Source organism: Thermobia domestica, chromosome 2 (genome assembly GCF_964235325.1).
Source record: "Thermobia domestica chromosome 2, izTheDome1.hap1.1, whole genome shotgun sequence".
NCBI classification, from domain to species: domain Eukaryota; kingdom Metazoa; phylum Arthropoda; class Insecta; order Zygentoma; family Lepismatidae; genus Thermobia; species Thermobia domestica.
In genome coordinates this window covers 259,553,971-259,576,692 of record NC_137455.1, presented here as the reverse complement: position 1 = coordinate 259,576,692, position 22,722 = coordinate 259,553,971, and the positions used below count along the sequence as shown (strand labels likewise).

General features: G+C 35.3%; 1 protein-coding gene across 1 annotated transcript in view; it reads left to right on the top strand.

Moving 5' to 3' along the window:
• LOC145679404 (uncharacterized) overlaps positions 1-13,748 on the top strand; it is an 82,333-nt gene extending 68,585 nt beyond the window's left edge. Inside the window, exons 9-10 of the mRNA XM_081749986.1 lie at positions 10,599-10,656; positions 13,484-13,748. Coding sequence (XP_081606112.1) covers positions 10,599-10,656; positions 13,484-13,748 — 323 coding nt within the window. The remainder of the gene's footprint in view (positions 1-10,598; positions 10,657-13,483) is intronic.
• The last annotated feature ends 8,974 nt before the right edge of the window (positions 13,749-22,722 follow it).

The following is a 22,722-nucleotide window of genomic DNA, read 5'->3' as shown; positions in this document are numbered from 1 at the left end:
CGTACATCATCCACCTGGAAAAAATGTGTAAACACACAAAATACAAATGCTCTCGTAGCATCGTAAAGATATGTCTCTATAAGACAAAATACATGAGACCTATTAAAAGAAAAACATGAGATACAAACAAGAATATAGTCAACGACATTACAACTCTCTGGTCGGTCTGAAACATCAAGATAAAATTCCCTACAAAACAGCTGTAACAAGCTTCCTTAGGCATCTTCGCTACAAATATTCAAAATGGTCTTATTAACACATTAAAATTCAGTCATCGAGCATACGAAATAATTGACAAAGTCATTTTCATAAAACATTATGGCTTCATGCTGTTGGAAAGAAAATAAATTTATTATTCGGGATCTATATCAAATTCGAATAGTTTCTAGGACATACTGGAACTAAAATACAATTTTCTCAAAATTAACATGAAAAATAAACATTACAACTCATTAGCATACAAGTACACAATATAGTTACGATTCATAAACATTAAAATATTCACTAGAATATTACTAGACAATAAAATATACTCAAAATATTTAACCTAAGAATACGCATACTTAGTTACGGATACCATAAAGGAAGAAGAGAAATGAAAACTATATTTTGCGATTGATGACGAAAATACAGTTAGCTATGGAATATCCAATGGATTAGCCACATCCATTTTTGCTACAGATCTGCAATTCCAGGAAATATTGCCTCCCTGAAAAAAAAATATTTATATTTATCCCCATAAAATATCCTACCCGAAGAAGTTCCCCTACGGTCGTTCAGTGGTCTAGAGAAGACGAAAAAAAATGTTAATTAGAAATTACAAGAAAATATAGAAGTTAAACATATTTCCGCATACATATTAATATGAGGGGAAAAACGACCGTTCACCATCAGAATATCTGTTCATATAGTTCCTTCTACAATAAAAAGATTACTGCTTTCGTTCGGAGAATTATACTATTCACACGACATTCCTACACACACTATTACCAACAAGGAAATGTCTGTTATCACTTGTTTAAGGCTTAGCCTACTTTCCGTTCTAAACTTTTTTCTTCGAACGAATATATCATGTCACATCCTGGAAATTCAAATAAGTCAAAATCGGGTAAATGACGTAAATGAGGTTCAATCAAATTACAGTAAACACTTCAAAATGAAAACGAAAATCTAAGATTAACACTGAAAAATAAATTTAACATTGATTATAAGTGTAAAGTTTCATATTCTACGCATGAGATTACATACTAAGTTTCATTTACAAATACAGAAATATATACGGGATATGTAATCAACAACTAAAATTTTCTTATCTATACATTCTACTTTTCTTAAAAGGAAATCAAACTAATTGTGAGTCATACGTATGATAACATGTTTAAGAATTTGGAAAGTGGGAAGGGATTCTAAAAAGATTTTTTTTTAATAAAACACAATAGAAATATATTATAACGCTAAAATATCTTCCCACTAGCTGGGGATACGGAAATCGCGCCAAGATTTCACATTGCTTTTAAAATGCAATTCCCCTACGTATATGATTACATACTAAATTTTAATTATAAACATACAGCTATATACATATATATTAGTAACAACTAAAATATTCTGATCCTGCACATCTCGATATTTTTGGAAAAAATTCTAAAAAGAAAACCAAACATGAATTGTAAATAACACGTAATAACGTATTTAAGAATTTCGAAAGTGGGAAGGGATCCTAAAAAGGGATTTAAAATTTAAAATACAATAAAAATATATATTATAACGCCAAAACATCTTGCCACTGGCTGGGGATACGGAAATCGCGCCAAGATTTCAAATTGCTTTTAAAATGCAATTCCCCTACGTATGTGATACGTTAATTATTTACTAAAAGATCTAAATTCAAACATCTGAAATGAAAACAAGAAAAAATTAATGACATTAAACTAATAGTAAGTCAGTGATAAGGTTTGCAACATTAGTATTCAATTGTGAGGCGCGACACGGAGTAAAGACCAAAAGCGGAAAAGAATCAGCTGTATGCCGTTCGTCATTCGTAACCATAAGCACAGGTGGTCGAGAATGCAGCGACTATCTTATCAAAATAAAGAAAGAAAAACGTGTTATCTGCTCATTGCCGAACAGTTAAAAGCTAGAAGCAAAAATAAGTTTGAGAGAAATGCGTAGTTCTTCTTTTCGTATCCAGGTGTTCTATCAAAAACTAAAAGCAAAAAGGAAGAAAAATGAATGAATATCTATCACTTAAAAGTTGAAAGAAAGATTAAAAGAAATGCGTTGCTTTCCTGAAAGAAAATTCGTATCAGTGTAGGATTTTTTTTTTTTTTTTTTTAATGAAGTGAACCTCACTTAACATCTGTTTCAATTCCTGCTCTCTGTATAGCTTCTACGTAATTGTAGTCCACCGGTAAGGTTAGGTGCGATTAATGGGATACACGTAGGCTCCCAATATGTTGAATTGAAGTAATAATGTAACCAAGGATCTCCTAAATAAAGAGATAGCAAACGGGTGGTTGATAAGTTATTAACCTGTAAAGGAGTTGAATTATTCTCATCGGACTTGTCGTTTTCGGAGTTTGACAAGTTGACTTCTCCACTAGGGGAAAAAATTGTATCAACACACAAAGTCTTGGTTACTTTTTTTTTATGATTACTGTTTCTGCTTTGATAATTACGGTTTGTTTGTCTATTTCTACGATGGTTACCTCTCCGTACAAATCTATGCTTAATGTCACACAAATTGCGGTTCCTGTCTAGTATGTGATAACTTAGGTTACGTGGCCGTGATTTACGACTTCTTTTGTATTTGTTATTCTTTCGTATGCGCTCTTGGTTCTGATTCCCTTTAAATTTTGTATTGTTTAACATCTGGTCTTCGTATCCTTGCCTACTGCTATAACTGTAACCTCGTTTACGCTTTTTCTCTCTGTGGTTTGTGACAGCTGTTTTTATGCGCTTACGACCTCTGTCGTCTACAATTATATGTTCGTGGATTTCTATCGCTTCTATATGTTCGTGGATGCGCTTACGACCTCTGTCGTCTACGTGGATTACTACTTCTACTACAAGCGGCGTTACTAGATTCTGAATAGATAAAATCGTTATCAGATTTGTTACGAGGTTGGTTTAGACTACCTGTCTCTGGTTGGAGTTCAGATTCCTGTGTTTCCTTTTCATTAGCGATGTTAGTCTCTAGCTCAGGTTCCAATTCCAATGTTTTGTTTACGCTAGGAATATCAGTCACTAACTGAGGTTCAAATTCCGGTGTTTCGTATCCAGTAGGAACATCTGACTGTACTTGGGGTTTACATTCCGGTATTTTGTTTTCAGCAGTTTCCGTTTGCTGACTATTTTCACGAAACACGTTCCGTAAACCGTCTATCTTTTGACCTAATCCGCACTTTAGCTCTTTTTCTAATCTAGCTAGGTTTTCTTTATTTTCCTTTTTTAAATCTTCAATATTCTCTTTATTTCGATTTATATATCTATCGACATTCTCTTTAAACTCAGCACGGCTCTCTTTCATTTCTTTCTCTAATCTAGCAAGATGAATTTGAAAAACTGAAGCTATCTTAGTAAACAAATCTGCTTCGTTGTATGCCATCTTCAACAAGAATAAAACAAAACGTACAATTAGGATAGAATAAGCTATCACTAAAACATATTATTAAAATCACCTGAAAAAGATTTTTTTTTTTCAGATTACTGGTACTAAGCTGAAAGAGAAATGATATATTAAAATATTAATCTTATATGTATATTCGAGCACCAACGGTCTCGATTCGGGTCGGTAGTTCGGGCGTCATTTATTTGTAACCGTCCTCAGTTCGTGGTCCATGTTCGGGCAGCTATTTATTTATAACCGCCTGTAGTTCTGTTCGCTGTCCTTGGCTCGTGGTATTACCAATAAGTATACTCCTGATACTTTACTTACCTGGACAGGACGACGAAGACCTCTCCAAGAAAGGTTACAAACTGTTTCCCAAAAAAGCTCGTCGGTCTCAATAATGAGATGAGCATTAGGCGCCGAGAGGTTCGGGTGTCTCGTCTCGAAAACCTCACGGACGATCAGACGGTCATCCAGACCATAACGCACACAAACATCACTCATACAAACAACGAAAACACACTGAATTAAATGACACTATACTTATTTATTAGAACACTATTTTGAAAAAGAAATAGCGAAGAGGAATGAACACAACACTGGACACTAATAAATTTTGCCGCTGAAATTACGTTTTGCCTCTTTCGGGTAATATAGCCCTTATATATATATATATATATATATATATATATATATATATATATATATATGATTAAGATTCAGATATCACTACACATTCTTCTCTCACACCCTTGACACACTTGGGGGGTAGCACTGGGGGAAAGTTGTCTGGATCGTCCCACGATGAATCCAGTTGTTACGCTGAACAGTCCTGCAGCGTAAAGGTGAATCTTCAGCAAACACACAAAAGAAGATCTCCACAATGGAATACAGATATTGGAGGGCGCGTATATAATATTTTAAACGCACAAGATCTGAGGACCTGGGATTTCACTGATTGGGGCTAGCCGTAAGAAATCGTCCTTCACCGGCTAAATAGCTTATGCCCCTTAACGCAACTTATGTTTGAAGTTCAACGCGAGATGCGTGGTTACATCTTCCAGACCTGGAGTCAAACTCCTCGAGCATCCAAGCTCAAGCTACGGATTGCAATGGTCAACAGAAAAGTGTTGGCAGTTCATTTCAAAAATCACTCAGTTAACTCACCTGTATGCACATACAAACAGAATATAGAAAACAATTTCTGTTAATTTTAGTCAACTGCCCATAATGCACTAGACACTGCGATAACTTTGGCGTGAGAAAGTACAGATAACGAACTACGAAAACTGTGAGGCTGGTGCCACTTTGGCTACTGGGACATCTGGTCAGCCCGTATTTCTCTAATCTATTGTAATGTTTCCATAAGCGATTAAAGAAAGCACTTAATTCAGTTTCAAATAACTGCAGAATATATACTGTGCATATAATAAGTCAGGGAGAAACACTGAAATGGTTAGTCACTAACTGAAATGTTCTCAGCAAAAGCAATGTTTTAAATATATATATGAAAAAACGATGAAAGACTTCTTTGTCCAATTGTGTGGGATAGAAGCAATTCCCACCAAAGAAAGAACTTATGTGCGTTGCAGAATAAAGTATAAATCGAAAATAATGATCACTGTCTTGACGAAATATACAGTGTCTCCACAAAAAATCCTTCTATAACCTGGTAGAGGTTATACAACCACACACAACGAGCATGAAGGTGCCCGCCATTTTGTATTTGTTCCAGATATCGACTTAATACAAACGAATTATTGTTACCTGGTAGAAACCCTATCAATTCATATCCATTTAGACCAATTTTCATTTGGCAGATTATCCGGGACTCTCTACGTTTCTTTGGGAAATCCCTTGCGCGTGCACGGTAGGATTGTGAAACATGCAAAATTCAATAGAACAGGTATAACTTCTTCAGTGAATTTATTACCCGCCCTCTTTACGTTGGATAGTTTCCGACCTATTGGCGTCCGAATTAACTAAAATGATCCAAGAAAAATGTATTATCTATCCGAGAACTACACACACAGAGCAAACCATGCCTGGAGATGGGAAAGTATTCTCGGCCAGAGGCACTGTGTATGTTTAGAAGTAGACATTCATTTTTTCGGAGATTCATTGGACAAAAGTAGCCGAAAACGCTAGACACTGTTTTCTTTTCCTGGAAGGTTAAACAGCAAACTACTGAAGACTCAATTGTAGTGATAATATATGCCAGAAAGATATACATGTCCTCTACGTATTTTAATGCATGTTGTTGAGTTACAAATAATCAAAAAGTTCAACTGCCCCTCACGCGAAAACTATTAGATATAGAACACATGAGTATGGTAAATTTTTTGTTTAGAATTACATTCCTTATCGCATTCTGTGTTTATAACATTCGGTCCTGAATCACCTTGACATGTAACTCGAACAAGCTTTAGGCATATGAATTTACTGCTCATATTGTTTGTTAATAGTAGAAATTAAGAATGGGAAGATAGTAATAGAAATAGAGTTTTAAGTAGGTATATTTAGGAGTTACAAGAACATAACGGATCTCGTAGTCTATACGTTGAGGGCGAAGACAGTAAAGTGTTTATGTTACCAGAGGGCGAATTTGAAAACATCTGTAGTAACATACGAAATGAAAGAAAAAGCAGTGAGAAAGGAATTAAGAAATGCGTTTCTATATCGTATGAAATATTGTAAGCGAAACGAGACAGGATCAAAAACTTAAAAAAGGTGAAGGATTACAACAGTAGGTTCCATATTTCATGCGTGCAATATTTCAAGTACTTGTATTTAATTGATAATATGAGAGAACAAATGAAGAAATTGGAGAGATACCTTAGAGTTAGTGAAAGAAAGAGGAAGCAAGATAATCAAAATATTAACTGTTAAAAAAAAAAAAAATCATACTTTGAAATATTCAAAAGACAAGATTTGTGTATAGTATTGTCACCTCTTCCTTGGTGCATGCGAAGAACACTTGCTGCTGGATAAGAAATATGATGTATGAAGTTCTTTGTTTGTTCATGCCGTAGATGGTACGAGTTTATAATTTAATACTTGGATTTTTTCTTTTTCCATCGCTTTTACTCTACAGGATGGACAAACAAAGAACTTTATACATTACTTACTTTATGTAGCAGCAACTTTTGTTCAGATGAGCCGAGGAAGAGATAAAAAGTACAGATTTTCGCAGAAACTATTCGAAGATTTTGTCTTTTGAGCGCTTTACGATTTATATATATAATTAGTAGACGTGCATTCCATCACATCAATTAGTAATTAGTGAAGACGTTATTTGAGAAAAAATGCCTTATCTCAATCAAATTTTCAACATAGATGAGGTTCGGGCCTCGGACGATTTTTATCATTTTACTTTGACGATGCAACTTAGGCGAGGGGGAGAGGGGATATATATATATATACAGTGAAACCTGTCAACTTGGCCACCTCTATAAGTTGGCCACCTGCTTATCTTGGCCTAGTTCGTTTTGAACCTGCATTTTCCCATAAGACATTCGTTACTTACTACTCTATAAGTTGGCCACCTGTCTATCTTGGAACTTGGCCACACTGAAGCAACGTTGCCCTATGATGATAATGATAAATTTACCTGCGTATCTTGGCCACGCAAAATACAGTTTTGTTATTTTTCAAATTCCCACATGAGAAGCAGATGTTCTGTATTTGTGACTGGAGAAAAGAAGCAAAGATTCCCTCGATTTGCTCTTGGAGGTCAATGGCCAGAAGACTACCCTCATAAAGGGGTGGTGAAGGAAGATGTGAATAAGAAAAGGCACGTACAGAAATTCAGGAAATGGTTGTATGTATTTGTTTACCCTGTCTGTTTTGGTAAAACCATTAGCTATATCGGCTCCTTTCATCAGTGGGGAGCGTTAGTAATTCCGGAAAATTCTCAAGGTTAAAACTAACCATCTTAATTGTCAACTATTGGCACCTGTTGGCTTGTCAAGATAGCGGAGTTTTTGAGATATGAATTCCCTCAAGATTTTCTCAAAACTTCTTTTGCTCCGAGGGAAACACTTATGGCTCATTAACAAGAGGTAGTTAACTACAATATTAAATGTGCGTATCTGCCACAAAGAATAAAACAAATACGTCTAGAATGAACCACCATTCAGTAACAACCGAAAAAAAAGTCATAAAAATTGCATATGATTTTCTCAATTTATACCTTAGCTTTTCTTGTTTTCTATCTGAATAACTCAGTGTGCGCGTGATGTACGCAGTTATAATCAATTTCAATAACTGCGTATATCCGCTTCTATTTCATAGTTGTTTGTTATTGTGTTTTCAATCCGAATAATCCAATATACCAGACTAGTTTTCAGGAAGAGAAAGGTATGCACATATATTAAACATACTATAGTAACATTATCTAGTACTGTACTTTTTATGATTACTCTAAGTAGCTGTCGTGCCACTGCTTATTAAAATTTTACAATCAAGTAATACTAGAAATCCTATTCTAAAAATACACAAATCACACTTATTTTCTATAAGTTGGCCACTTTTCGATGGAACCGACGGTGGCCAACATAGACAGGTTTCACTGTATATATATATATATATATATATATATATATATATATATATATATATATATATATATATATATATATATATATATATATATATATATATATATACAGTGAAACCTGTCTATGTTGGCCTATATAAATGAAAGTAACTGTCTTTGTGACTTCATCATTTTTGAACCACCCGACAGATCTCATTCAAATTTTTAGCATAGATGATGTTCGGACCTGAGATGTTTTTTTGTCATATCACTTTCACGGTGCAACTTAAAGGAGGGAAGGGAGAGAGACATTTACAAATGATCGAAAATGACTGATTTTTGTGTCTGATCTATAGTTTTCGGGGTCGCTGAGATTTCCGAAGCTGTTTAACCCTTTGGATATCCGATGGTACAATTTGTACCATACGGGTGTTTCATGGTACATTGCGTTATAACTCTCCTGTTTAAACTTTTTCGTCCGTTTTTTTTTTTTTTTTTTTTGTTTTTGTTTTGTTTTTCAAGTCCAGGGGCATTGTAGAAGACCTTACGTATGGTTTGACACCTTCCTGCGTCGAGACATAGGAGGTGATGACGTCGTAATTCTAAAATATATATTTTCTTTTATTATTTTTATTATTTTATTGTTCATTATTTTTTGTCGGGCTTATTTTTGCACGTAGAAGATTGAAATTTTGCAAACATTCAGTCCACCGAGTAGTATTTACCAGATTTTTTTTTAGATTTCTGCGTTAAAACAAGGGGTATCCAGATGGGTAAAAAGTTTTAAAAAAAGGATATTTTTATCAAAATATCCCTTTCTTCGGGATTTTACGCCTTAGATACATGATGGAGACACGTGAGTCATACCGTCTGAAAGGCAATTCTATTCTGAAGAGAATGATTGGCGGATTATAGTCCTAGGGTAAATAGAGATCTCAGGAAATTTTTTACCTGAGATCATGGTGTTTTGTGGTAATTTGGAGCGTTGTGGAGATTCTTGATAAAATTTCTCCCGCCCTTAGTATTCAAGATAGAAACTTGAAATTTGGCACACACATTCAGTCTACCAAGTACTATTTATCAGATTTGTTTGAGATCTCTACGTTTACACAGGGCCGTTCCAGAGAGGCCCAAAATGTGAAAAAAAATTCCCTCCGAAATTTTCCCTATGACATTACTTTTCCCTCTCCTGGTATATGGTATGAGAATGCAAGTGGTACCATTTGAAAACCAGCTCCATTCTGAAGAGAATGAGGTATGAACTATGATCCTAGGATAAATAGTGACGATGCAGTAGCTGCTTGACTAAAAGTCTAAAAAATACCCCAAAAACCCCGGATGCCGAAAGGGTTAAATTCAAATTCAGCCTCGCAGCTTGGGGCGAAAATGACGAATATTGTGTCGACTCCATAGTTTCCGGAGTCGCTGAGTTGAACAGTGACACTTCCGATCCGGTTCACGTCCAAATTAAGCCTTGTAATTTGGGGAAGGGGGTGAAAAGATATATATATATATATATATATATATATATATATATATATATATATATATATATATATATATATATATAATCGAAAATGACCATTATCAGTGTCGAATCCATGGTTTTCGTGGTCACTGACATGAACAGTGACACTTCTGATGCCGTGCCTCGTAATATGGGGAGGGGGAAATATATAAAATCATGGAAAGTGACCGATATTAGTGCCGAATCCACAGTTTTCGGGGTCGCTGAGATGAACAGTGACACTTCTGATGCCCTTTAAATCCAAATTCAGCCCTGTAGCTTGGGAGATGGGGTGAGGGAGGAAGGGGATATATAAAAATGATCGAAAATGGCCGATATCAGTGTCGAATTAATAGTTTTCGGGGTCATTGGGATGACCAATGAGATTTCCGATGCCGTGCCCCGCAACACAGGGTAGGGGAAAGGGAAATACATAAAAATTATCGAAAATGATCGATATTAGTGCCGAATCCAGTTTCCGGGGTCAATATGATGAACAGTGACACTTCCAATGCCGTTTAAATCTAAATTCAGCCACACAACATTGCGAAGGAGGAAAGGAGAGAAATATAAAAATCATCGAAAATAATCTATATCAGAGAGCGGTTTAGTAATAGTAAAAAGTGACTGGCCAACGGATCATATTACTATTTTTTTCTTTATTTAACCCAACGAATCGAGTAATTGATGCTAGTTACGGATATAATATAAGATAAATGAGGGGAAAAAATTCTAATTGATTGACGATGTTGAAATGGGCAATTCTTACATTAAAAAGTAAGAGGTTCCTGATGAACAAAAGTGCATTAAAGGTTATCAGCTCTCAGCAAGTGACCTATATGCAATAATAGTGATACTATTTGTTGAATATTTTTGTTGTTAATACTCAGTTTAAAATGTTTTATCATATTTATTCATATTCTCGTATACCCTTTCTTTTACAGTAGGAAAGGAGAATGTGAACCAAGAGACTACAAGAGAATCTTCTGATGCTCTGTTTAAGTAAGTATAACATATTCTACGCATTTTTTTTAAAAATAATTTATCCACACAGTGGACATGCATCTGGGAAGGGTGCAGCGTGACTCTTCTAGTCATATTTTATTAAAACTATTCAGAATAGCAGTCTTTCATATTAATTATTGTCAGTTGCACATCAAGACATCAATAACTTCCATTTCAGTTTCAATTTATTTATCCAATTTCGTACGTAAGCGGTCAGAGACCAGTACATAGGAATTGCCATTAATATTGAGATATTTGAGTAACTTTACGTAGTGTCAGTTAAATATTCATTAACATTTTACTACACTTTGTGACTCAAAAATTTGAATAACTTTTATGAATATTGGTAAGGTTTGAATAACCTTAAAGTGAGTCTAAATCTTATTGTATAATTTATTGGACATAATAAAAGCACTTTTCTTAGTACAGACATAATTTTGATACAACGTGTATATGTTATTCTTTTATCGAGTGTCGTATGAATGTACATTTACGTGAATAAAAATGCTTTAATTCGTTAAGGGAAAAACAGTAGCACTATAGAATGCTTCCTAGAAAATAATTCCAAAACTTAATAAAAACTGGAGCTAGCATAATATAATGAAAGTGAAGTTTGTTTTGAAACAGAACCAGTCTATAAATCACAAAACAGTGTTTAATCTTTTATTTAGATCAACAATAAGTTCATCCCATGTCAGTCTGTTGTTTATTGTAAATTGAACAAGATCGTTTATGCACAGCAAAAAATGAACTCGCCCAAGAATTGAGCCTTGAGAAACATCTGCGGAGATAGCAGCGGTTTTGGAGGAAAATGCGACTTCTATATTGCTAACTGTTTTACTTCTTTGAACTACCTATTTTCTGTTCGTCAAGTACGAGGAAAACCATTTATGCACTATACCTCTAATGCCGTCTTCTGAAGTTTGTTCAATAGAAGAGAATGTTATACACTATCAAAACTTTAGAAAAATCGGCAAATAAGCCTACTACGTATTTTTTCTTTTCAAGAATATTAGAAATCTCTGTAATGAGGTAAACAGTACAGTATTGATTGATCTGTTTTTTTGAAAACCATATTGAGAAGTTGAAATCACATTATGGTAGGATATAATTTTTTTCAATCGCGATAGCATTACTGATTCAAAGATATTCGAGAAAACAAATAGAATAGAAATAGGTCTGTAGTTTTGGACATAATGAATATTTCCTTTTTTGTACAAAGGTATAACTTGCTATCTTTAATATTTCAAGAAACATACCTAATTGAAATGATATATTTACAACATAGCAGAGATGCTTTCCTATTAAATGCGCACTTTTTTTATTTAGTAACTATGGACGGGACTTCATCTATACTCGCAGAACAAGACCTAGAATTGATTCTGATACAGGTCAATAGCTTCTCTTCAGTTATCGGAGTCACAAACATACCATGCCTATTACACGAGATTTTTTCCCCTATACCAATATCCGATATTCCAGGTGGTAAACATACATTAAGAAAATAATCATTAAAGCTTCAGTAATGGCTGTGAAATCAGCGAAAGAATTATTCCAATAATTTACTAGCGATATTTTACGCATTGGGTTACTCTTTGTGGATTTGTTTATTGCGTTCGGCACAATTTCATTTTACTTTTACATCTATATATAATATTTCATTGTGAATTCTTTTGGCTGCTCGAATAACTTTCTCATGTATTTTATTGTGTGTTTCTATATTTGCTTTAAATTTAACTGGTAAATTTGTGAAAGTTTTCATAAGTTTATTGTAATATATAACTTTTTGCTTAGAAATTTTTATTCGTCGCGCAACCCACCTTTGCGCGTTTTTATTAGTGCCTTTGTGTAACTGTAATGGGAAGGCTATATTAAAATTATGCAGAAAAGTATCAATAAAATAATTGAATTTATCATTAGCTCTGGACAAATTATACCAGTGTTCCAATATTCATGAGATAATAGAAAAAAGAAATAATCTATATTTTCATTTGAAAAAATTGTAATTCTCATTAACGGTTTTTGATTTTTCTTTAAATGTTTATCGCAGCTATTTTACAATAAATAGCTTCATGATCAGAAAATCTAAGAGTGGTACATTGACAATAGCATGCAGGTCATATAAATTTAACAAATTTTTAAACCGATTATTCAGTTGAAAGTGTTAATTTATCGATGTTTATATCACTAGAAGAACTATGATTTTAAACTTCATGCATAGTCTCGTAAGAAGTTTTTCCACATTCTTCAAAGAAAGTTCTTAAGTAATCAGCAGGGTCCCTATACATACATACAATACAAATATTTAATTCATCAAGTTTTAATGTAGCAAGTTCACAATGTGTTTCGATGCAGAATCTCCGTACGTCAATCTCGATTGAATTTAAAAATGTACGAGCTAAAATTGCAACACCGTCTTGATTTTAGATTGTATGAGCGTAATAACTTACAAAGTTGAAACCACTTAAGCTAACAGCACTGCTGATGTTCGAAGCTAACCAGTGTTCATCTATACAAAGAAGTTGTACACTTGAAAGTTCACTTTCTAATCGGCGAATATCGACACCTTTTTAACAACATATAGGAAAAGCTATTAGGCGCGTCTACGAGAAAATCCACTCTATGAGGTCCGCATTAAAAAAAGTTTTTACAAAATAAAAACAAGTAGAAGACAAAAAGGTTACAGATTTGAGATTTATAATCTAAAGTTAGTTCATGTATAATTATATTAATCTACCCTTATTAGTTTTTGAACTATGACTAAACGTAGTTTTGGTGCGCACCACGTACATACTGTTTCTTTAGAGATTACATTTTATTTTAGGAAGAAATCAGCTTCTCATGAGGAAAACTTTAGTCCGAAATCTCCTGCAGAAGCATTTCTGACAAGTCAAGCAAAAAAGAAGAATCTAAACAGAAGTAAAAAGCAACAGCAAAAACAGTCGAGTACAAAAACATCGAAGAGGAACGTGAAGAGATTGAATGACACGCTCAAATCTGCCGGGAAAAAGGGAAAGGCTGCGGCAAGAAAGAAGAACAAAGATAATCAGAAAAAGACACTTAAAACTAATCAAATTGGTAAGCTATAAACTTAATTTACTAAAATTAGTATTAATATATACAGAATTAAATTACATTACTACAGACCAAAAATAAAAATTCATTTTACTTTCTTAAAAGTATATGTAGACTTACTGTCCCAAAATTTCAATTATCAACCCCGTACTGAAAATGGAAGTGGTAGAAATAAACCATTTCTGGTTTCAGCATAACCATCATACGCCAAAAACGGTAAAAGCGAGAAGCGGATGTTTGCAATGATCCTAGCATCCATCTTCTCTCTATCCAAACCGGTAGTGGGAGAAATCAAGCCTTTTAGGTTTCAGCGTTAGTCGTCGTGGAACAAAGACGACCTTGGCCTTTGGAGACGGACCCATCACGTCATTTGGTTCTGAAACTGAGGAAATCTCTAGAAGACCGATCGCGGGCTTCGAATCACGTGCCGAGTCAAATTTTGGAGAGACTGAAGATATATGGCAGGGTCCATAGCCTGGACTGTGTCATAAATCTGAGTTACACGCAGCGTATCCCTTTATATACAGTATATATCGGGTTTGCAAAATAAGTGTTAACGACTCTTGGGAGGTGACTCCTGCCACTGAAACAAGAGAAAAAGTTCTCTTGAACTTTCGGCTATCGGACATAGTTTCAGATCTAGAAGGTGGCGAAAGCGTGGGAAAATTACTTTCGAACGCCAATAGGTCGGAAACTATCCAACGTAAAGAGGGCGGGTAATAAATTCACTGAAGAAGTTATACCTGCTGTATTGAATTTCGCATGTTTCACAATCCTACCATGCACGCGCAAGGTATTCCCCAAACGAACGTAGGGAGTCCCGGGTAATCTGCCAAATGAAAATTGGTCTAAATGGATATGAATTGATAGGGTTTCTACCAGGTAACAATAATTCGTTTGTATTAAGTCGATATCTGGAACAAATACAAAATGGCGGACACCTTCATGCTCGTTGTGTGTGGTTGCATAATCGCCAGGTACGGATGCTGGCCAACAGTGACGTTCTGAGTATTAAGTATAGCGAATTTGTACTCAAATGCTCTAGAAAGACTTCTGAATTGGCGGTAGAGCACAACAGATGAAGCAGGGTGATTCACATGTGTTAAAACACTTAACGAAAACTGTCCAAAAAATGCACTCATACTCAGTAAACGTTAGTTCAAAGCGTCGGAAATGTAAGGATTAGCGTCAAGAACATGAAAGCCATTGCCAATTCACCAATAATATTTCATCAATCGGATGCAATGTGATCTGCACGGTTGCTTACCAATAAGGATGCAACAACTGAGGCGAATTTGAAATTGTGCAAGGGGACTCATTAAGAAACTGTAGTGGGTAATTGACTAAATGAATGTCAGTAGTGGGATCGCATGATCGATATTGAAATGTGGCAAATGTGTGTATTGATATCAACATGTAGCTAATGGACAAATGTCAACATGTCCCACTGCTGCTGGGACACCGTCCCACTTGCGAAAAATAGGAAAATAACTACTCGTGTTTTGAATCTGAGGCCGTGGGCTCCCAGTAGGATTGGAAACTGCAACCGCGCGAGCTAAAGCAAGCGCTCTAGCCCTGAGGCTTCCAGGAAGCCTCACTTTCTCTGTATTCATTTCTTTGAGGAGTACCCACTTTGTTTCGCAAGCGCTCTTGTACAGCCTCCCGACATGCTTGTATATTTCATTTTGTTACTCCTACTGCACAGTTTTAAACAATCAGAGCTTTAAGACGTTTCTTCCTATTTCTCATGTCGTTTTATTTTTCATATGTATGGTGTTCTAGCAGTAGTGTTACATATGCCAAATTGGTTCATTTTAGTCTTTGTCTTGGCATGTGCACTGTGTGTAAGGTACAAATTTCTGGAGGTATTTTCCTATATTTCGAGTAAGTTATATGTCCCGAAACACGTGGGACATGATACAAGTTTGTTATTTTCACGCTCTATCATAATTTGAACCATGGATTAAGAGATTTCTTGTGATATGTGTCGACTGTGGGACAATGTTCCAAACAAAAAGGGACATTGATACAATCGTGTTCTAATTACGTTCTACCAAAAAGTGCACCAGATGTTATAGCAGAATGTACAACTTTATTTTCCTAGTTTTCGCACGTGGGACAGTGTCCCAGCAGTTGTGGGACATATTGACATTTGACCATTAGCTGCATGTTGATATCAACACACACATTGGCCACATTTCAATATCGATCATGGGATCCCACTAGTGACATTCCTTGAGTTTACCCAGTTTCTTAGTGAGTCCTTTTGCACAATTTCAACTTCGCCTCAGTTGTTGCATCCTTATTGGTATGCAACCGTGCAGATCACATTGCATCGGATTGATGAAATATTATTGGTGAATTGGCAATGGTTTTCATGTTCTTGACGCTAATCCTTACATTTCCGACGCTTTGAACTCACGTTTACTGAGTATGAGTGCATTTCTGGACATTTTTCGTTAAGTGTTTTCACACATGTGAATCACCCTGCTTCATCTGTTGTGCTCTACCGACAATTCAGAAGTCTTTCTAGAGCATTTGAGTACAAATTCGCTATACTTAATACTCAGAACGTCACTGTTGGCCAGCATCCGTACCTGGCGATTATGCAACCACACACAACGAGCATGAAGGTGTCCGCCATTTTGTATTTGTTCCAGATATCGACTTAATACAAACGAATTATTGTTACCTGGTAGAAACCCTATCAATTCATATCCATTTAGACCAATTTTCATTTGGCAGATTATCCGGGACTCTCTACGTTTCTTTGGGAAATCCCTTGTGCGTGCACGGTAGGATTGTGAAACATGCAAAATTCAATAGAACAGGTATAACTTCTTCAGTGAATTTATTACCCGCCCTCTTTACGTTGGATAGTTTCCGACCTATTGGCGTCCGAATTAACTAAAATGATCCAAGAAAAATGTATTATCTATCCGAGAACTACACACACAGAGCAAACCATGCCTGGAGATGGGAAAGTATTCTCGGCCAGAGGCACTGTGTATGTTTAGAGTAGACATTGCATTTTTTCGGAGATTCATTGGACAAAAATAGCCGAAAACGCTAGACACTGTTTTCTTTTCCTGGAAGGTTAAACAGCAAACTACTGAAGACTCAATTGTAGTGATAATATATGCCAGAAAGATATACATGTCCTCTACGTATTTTAATGCATGTTGTTGAGTTACAAATAATCAAAAAGTTCAACTGCCCCTCACGCGAAAACTATTAGATATAGAACACATGAGTATGGTAAATTTTTTGTTTAGAATTACATTCCTTATCGCATTCTGTGTTTATAACATTCGGTCCTGAATCACCTTGACATGTAACTCGAACAAGCTTTAGGCATTGAATTTACTGCTCATATTGTTTGTTAATAGTAGAAATTAAGAATGGGAAGATAGTAATAGAAATAGAGTTTTAAGTAGGTATATTTAGTAGTTACAAGAACATAACGGATCTCGTAGTCTATACGTTGAGGGCGAAGACAGTAAAGTGTTTATGTTACCAGAGGGCGAATTTGAAAACATCTGTAGTAACATACGAAATGAAAGAAAAAGCAGTGAGAAAGGAATTAAGAAATGCGTTTCTATATCGTATGAAATATTGTAAGCGAAACGAGACAGGATCAAAAACTTAAAAAAGGTGAAGGATTACAACAGTAGGTTCCATATTTCATGCGTGCAATATTTCAAGTACTTGTATTTAATTGATAATATGAGAGAACAAATGAAGAAATTGGAGAGATACCTTAGAGTTAGTGAAAGAAAGAGGAAGCAAGATAATCAAAACATTAGCTGTTAAAAAAAAAATATCATACTTTGAAATATTCAAAAGACAAGATTTGTGTATAGTATTGTCACCTCTTCCTTGGTGCATGCGAAGAACACTTGCTGCTGGATAAGAAGTATGATGTATGAAGTTCTTTGTTTGTTCATGCCGTAGATGGTACGAGTTTATAATTTAATACTTGGATTTTTTCTTTTTCCATCGCTTTTACTCTACAGGATGGACAAACAAAGAACGTTATACATTACTTACTTTATGTAGCAGCAACTCTTGTTCAGATGAGCCGAGGAAGAGATAAGGAGTACAGATTTTTCGCAGAAACTATTCGCAGATTTTGTCTTTTGAGCGCTTTACGATTTATATTTATAATTAGTAGACGTGCATTCCATCACATCAATTAGTAATTAGTGAAGACGTTATTTGAGAAAAAATGCCTTATCTCAATCAAATTTTCAACATAGATGAGGTTCGGGCCTCGGACGATTTTTATCATTTTACTTTGACGATGCAACTTAGGCGAGGGGGAGAGGGGATATATATATATATATATATATATATATATATATATATATATAGTGAAACCTGTCAACTTGGCCACCTCTATAATTTGACCACCTGCTTATCTTGGCCTAGTTCGTTTTGAACCTGCATTTTCCCATAAGACATTCGTTACTTACTACTCTATAAGTTGGCCACCTGTCTATCTTGGAACTTGGCCACACTGAAGCAATGTTGCCCTATGATGATAATGATAAATTTACCTGCGTATCTTGGCCACGCAAAATACAGTTTTGTTATTTTTCAAATTCCCACATGAGAAGCAGATGTTCTGTATTTGTGACTGGAGAAAAGAAGCAAAGATTCCCTCGATTTGCTCTTGGAGGTCAATGGCCAGAAGACTACCCTCATAAAGGGGTGGTGAAGGAAGATGTGAATAAGAAAAGGCACGTACAGAAATTCAGGAAATGGTTGTATGTATTTGTTTACCCTGTCTGTTTTGGTAAAACCATTAGCTATATCGGCTCCTTTCATCAGTGGGGAGCTTTAGTAATTCCGGAAAATTCTCAAGGTTAAAACTAACCATCTTAATTGTCAACTATTGGCACCTGTTGGCTTGTCAAGATAGCGGAGTTTTTGAGATATGAATTCCCTCAAGATTTTCTCAAAACTTCTTTTGCTCCGAGGGAAACACTTATGGCTCATTAACAAGAGGTAGTTAACTACAATATTAAATGTGCGTATCTGCCACAAAGAATAAAACAAATACGTCTAGAATGAACCACAATTCAGTAACAACCGAAAAAAAAAGTCATAAAAATTGCATATGATTTTCTCAATTTATACCTTAGCTTTTCTTGTTTTCTATCTGAATAACTCAGTGTGCGCGTGATGTACGCAGTTATAATCAATTTCAATAACTGCGTATATCCGCTTCTATTTCATAGTTGTTTGTTATTGTGTTTTCAATCCGAATAATCCAATATACCAGACTAGTTTTCAGGAAGAGAAAGGTATGCACATATATTAAACATACTATAGTAACATTATCTAGTACTGTACTTTTTATGATTACTCTAAGTAGCTGTCGTGCCACTGCTTATTAAAATTTTACAATCAAGTAATACTAGAAATCCTATTCTAAAAATACACAAATCACACTTATTTTCTATAAGTTGGCCACTTTTCGATGGAACCGACGGTGGCCAACATAGACAGGTTTCACTGTATATATATATATATATATATATATATATATATATATATATATATATATAAATTAAAGTAACTGTCTTTGTGACTTCATCATTTTTGAACCACCCGACAGATCTCATTCAAATTTTCAGCATAGATGTTCGGACCTGAGATGTTTTTTTGTCATATCACTTTCACGGTGCAACTTAAAGGAGGGAAGGGAGAGAGACATTTACAAATGATCGAAAATGACTGATTTTTGTGTCTGATCTATAGTTTTCGGGGTCGCTGAGATTTCCGAAGCTGTTTAACCCTTTGGATATCCGATGGTACAATTTGTACCATACGGGTGTTTCATGGTACATTGCGTTATAACTCTCCTGTTTAAACTTTTTCGTCCGTTTTTTTTTTTTGTTTTTGTTTTTGTTTTGTTTTTCAAGTCCAGGGGCATTGTAGAAGACCTTACGTATGGTTTGACACCTTCCTGCGTCGAGACATAGGAGGTGATGACGTCATAATTCTAAAATATATATTTTCTTTTATTATTTTTATTATTTTATTGTTCATTATTTTTTGTCGGGCTTATTTTTGCACGTAGAAGATTGAAATTTTGCACAAACATTCAGTCCACCGAGTAGTATTTACCAGATTTTTTTTTAGATTTCTGCGTTAAAACAAGGGGTATCCAGATGGGCAAAATGATTTTAAAAAAGGATATTTTTATCAAAAAATCCCTTTCTTCGGGATTTTACGCCTTAGGTACATGATGGAGACACGTGAGTCATACCGTCTGAAAGGCAATTCTATTCTGAAGAGAATGATTGGCGAAACATGACCCTAGGGTAATTAGGGATGTCTCAGGGAATTTTTACAAAATATCCTTCTGTATACGGGAATATGGTACATTGTCGGTATATATATTTTTTTGGCGGGCTTAGTTTTGCACCTAGAAGATTGAAATTGTGCATAAACATTCAGCCCACCTAATAGTATTTATCAAATTTTTTCATATCTCTGCGTTAAAACAGGGGGGCGGGGGTCCAGAAAGGCTAAAAGTTGAAAAAAAGTATATTTATACCAAAAAATCTTTTTTGTCGGGATTTTCCCGCCTTAGATACATGATGGAGACACGTGAGTCATACCGTCTGAAAGGCAGTTCTATTCTGAAGAGAATGATGGGCGAAACATGACCCTAGGGTAATTAGGGATGTCAGAGAATTTTTATCAAAATATACTTCTGTATAGAAGAATATGGGACATTTTCGGTATTTTCTTTTTTTTTCGCGGGCTTATTTTTGCACCTAGAAGATTAAAATTATGCAAAAACGTTCAGTCCACCGAGTAGTATTTACCAGATTTTTTTTTCAGATTTCTGCGTTAAAACAGGGGTGTCCATAGGGGCTAAAAGTTGAAAAAAGGGATATTTAGACCAAAAATCCCTTTTTCGGGATTTTCCCGCCGTAGATACATGATGGAGACATGTGGATGGTACCGCCTGAAAGGCAGTTCTATTCTGAAGAGAATGATTGGCGGATTATAGTCCTAGGGTAAATAGAGATCTCAGGAAATTTTTTACCTGAGATCATGGTGTTTTGTGGTAATTTGGAGCATTGTGGAGATTCTTGATAAAATTTCTCCCGCCCTTAGTATTCAAGATAGAAACTTGAAATTTGGCACACACATTCAGTCTACCAAGTACTATTTATCAGATTTTTTTTGAGATCTCTATGTTTACACAGGGCCGTTCCAGAGAGGCCCAAAGTGTGAAAAAAATTTCCCTCCGAAATTTTCCCTATAACATCACTTTTCACTCTCCTGGTATATGGTATGAGCATGCAAGTGGTATCGTTTGAAAACCAGCTCCATTCTGAAGAGAATGAGGTATGAACTATGATCGTAGGATAAATAGTGACGATGCAGTAGCTGCTTGACTGAAAGTCTAAAAAATACCCCAAAAACCCCGGATGCCGAAAGGGTTAAATTCAAATTCAGCCTCGCAGCTTGGGGCGAAAATGACGAATATTGTGTCGACTCCATAGTTTCCGGAGTCGCTGAGTTGAACAGTGACACTTCCGATCCTGTTCACGTCCAAATTAAGCCTTGTAATTTGGGGAAGGGGGTGAAAAGATATATATATATATATATAATCGAAAATGACCATTATCAGTGTCGAATCCATGGTTTTCGTGGTCACTGACATGAACAGTGACACTTCTGATGACGTTCCTCGTAATATGGGGAGGGGGAAATATATAAAATCATGGAAAGTGACCGATATTAGTACCGAATCCACAGTTTTCGGGGTCGCTGAGATGAACAGTGACACTTCTGATGCCCTTTAAATCCAAATTCAGCCCTGTAGCTTGGGAGATGGGGTGAGGGAGGAAGGGGATATATAAAAATGATCGAAAATGGCCGATATCAGTGTCGAATTAATAGTTTTCGGGGTCATTGAGATGACCAATGAGATTTCCGATGCCGTGCCCGCAACACAGGGTAGGGGAAAGGGAAATACATAAAAATTATCGAAAATGATCGATATTAGTGCCGAATCTAGTTTCCGGGGTCAATATGATGAACAGTGACACTTCCAATGCCGTTTAAATCTAAATTCAGCCTCACAACATTGCGAAGGAGGAAAGGAGAGTAATATAAAAATCATCGAAAATAATCTATATCAGAGAGCGCTTTAGTAATAGTAAAAAGTGACTGACTAACGGAACATATTACTATTTTTTCTTTATTTAATCCAACGAATCGAGTAATTGATGCTAGTTACGGATATAATATAAGATAAATGAGGGAAAAAAATTCTAATTGATTGACGACGTTGAAATGGGCAATTCTTACATTAAAAAGTAAGAGGTTCCTGATGAACAAAAGTGCATTAAAGGTTATCAGCTCTCAGCAAGTGACCTATATGCAATAATAGTGATACTATTTGTTGAATATTTTTATTGTTAATACTCAGTTTAAAATGTTTTATCATATTTATTCATATTCTCGTATACCCTTTCTTTTACAGTAGGAAAGGAGAATGTGAACCAAGAGACTACAAGAGAATCTTCCGATGCTCTGTTTAAGTAAGTATAACATATTCTACGCATTTTTTTAAAATAATTTATCCACACAGTAGACATGCATCTGGGAAGCGTGCAGCGTGACTCTTCTAGTCATATTTTATTAAAACTATTCAGAATAGCAGTCTTTCATATTAATTATTGTCAGTTGCACATCAAGACATCAATAATTTCCATTTCAGTTTCAATTTATTTATCCAATTTCGTACGTAAGCGGTCAGAGACCAGTACATAGGAATTGCCATTAATATTGAGATATTTGAGTAACTTTACGTAGTGTCAGTTAAATATTCATTAACATTGTACTACACTTTGTGACTCAAAAATTTGAATAACTTTTATGAATATTGGTATGGTTTGAATAACCTTAAAGTGAGTCTAAATCTTATTGTATAATTTATTGGACATAATAAAAGCA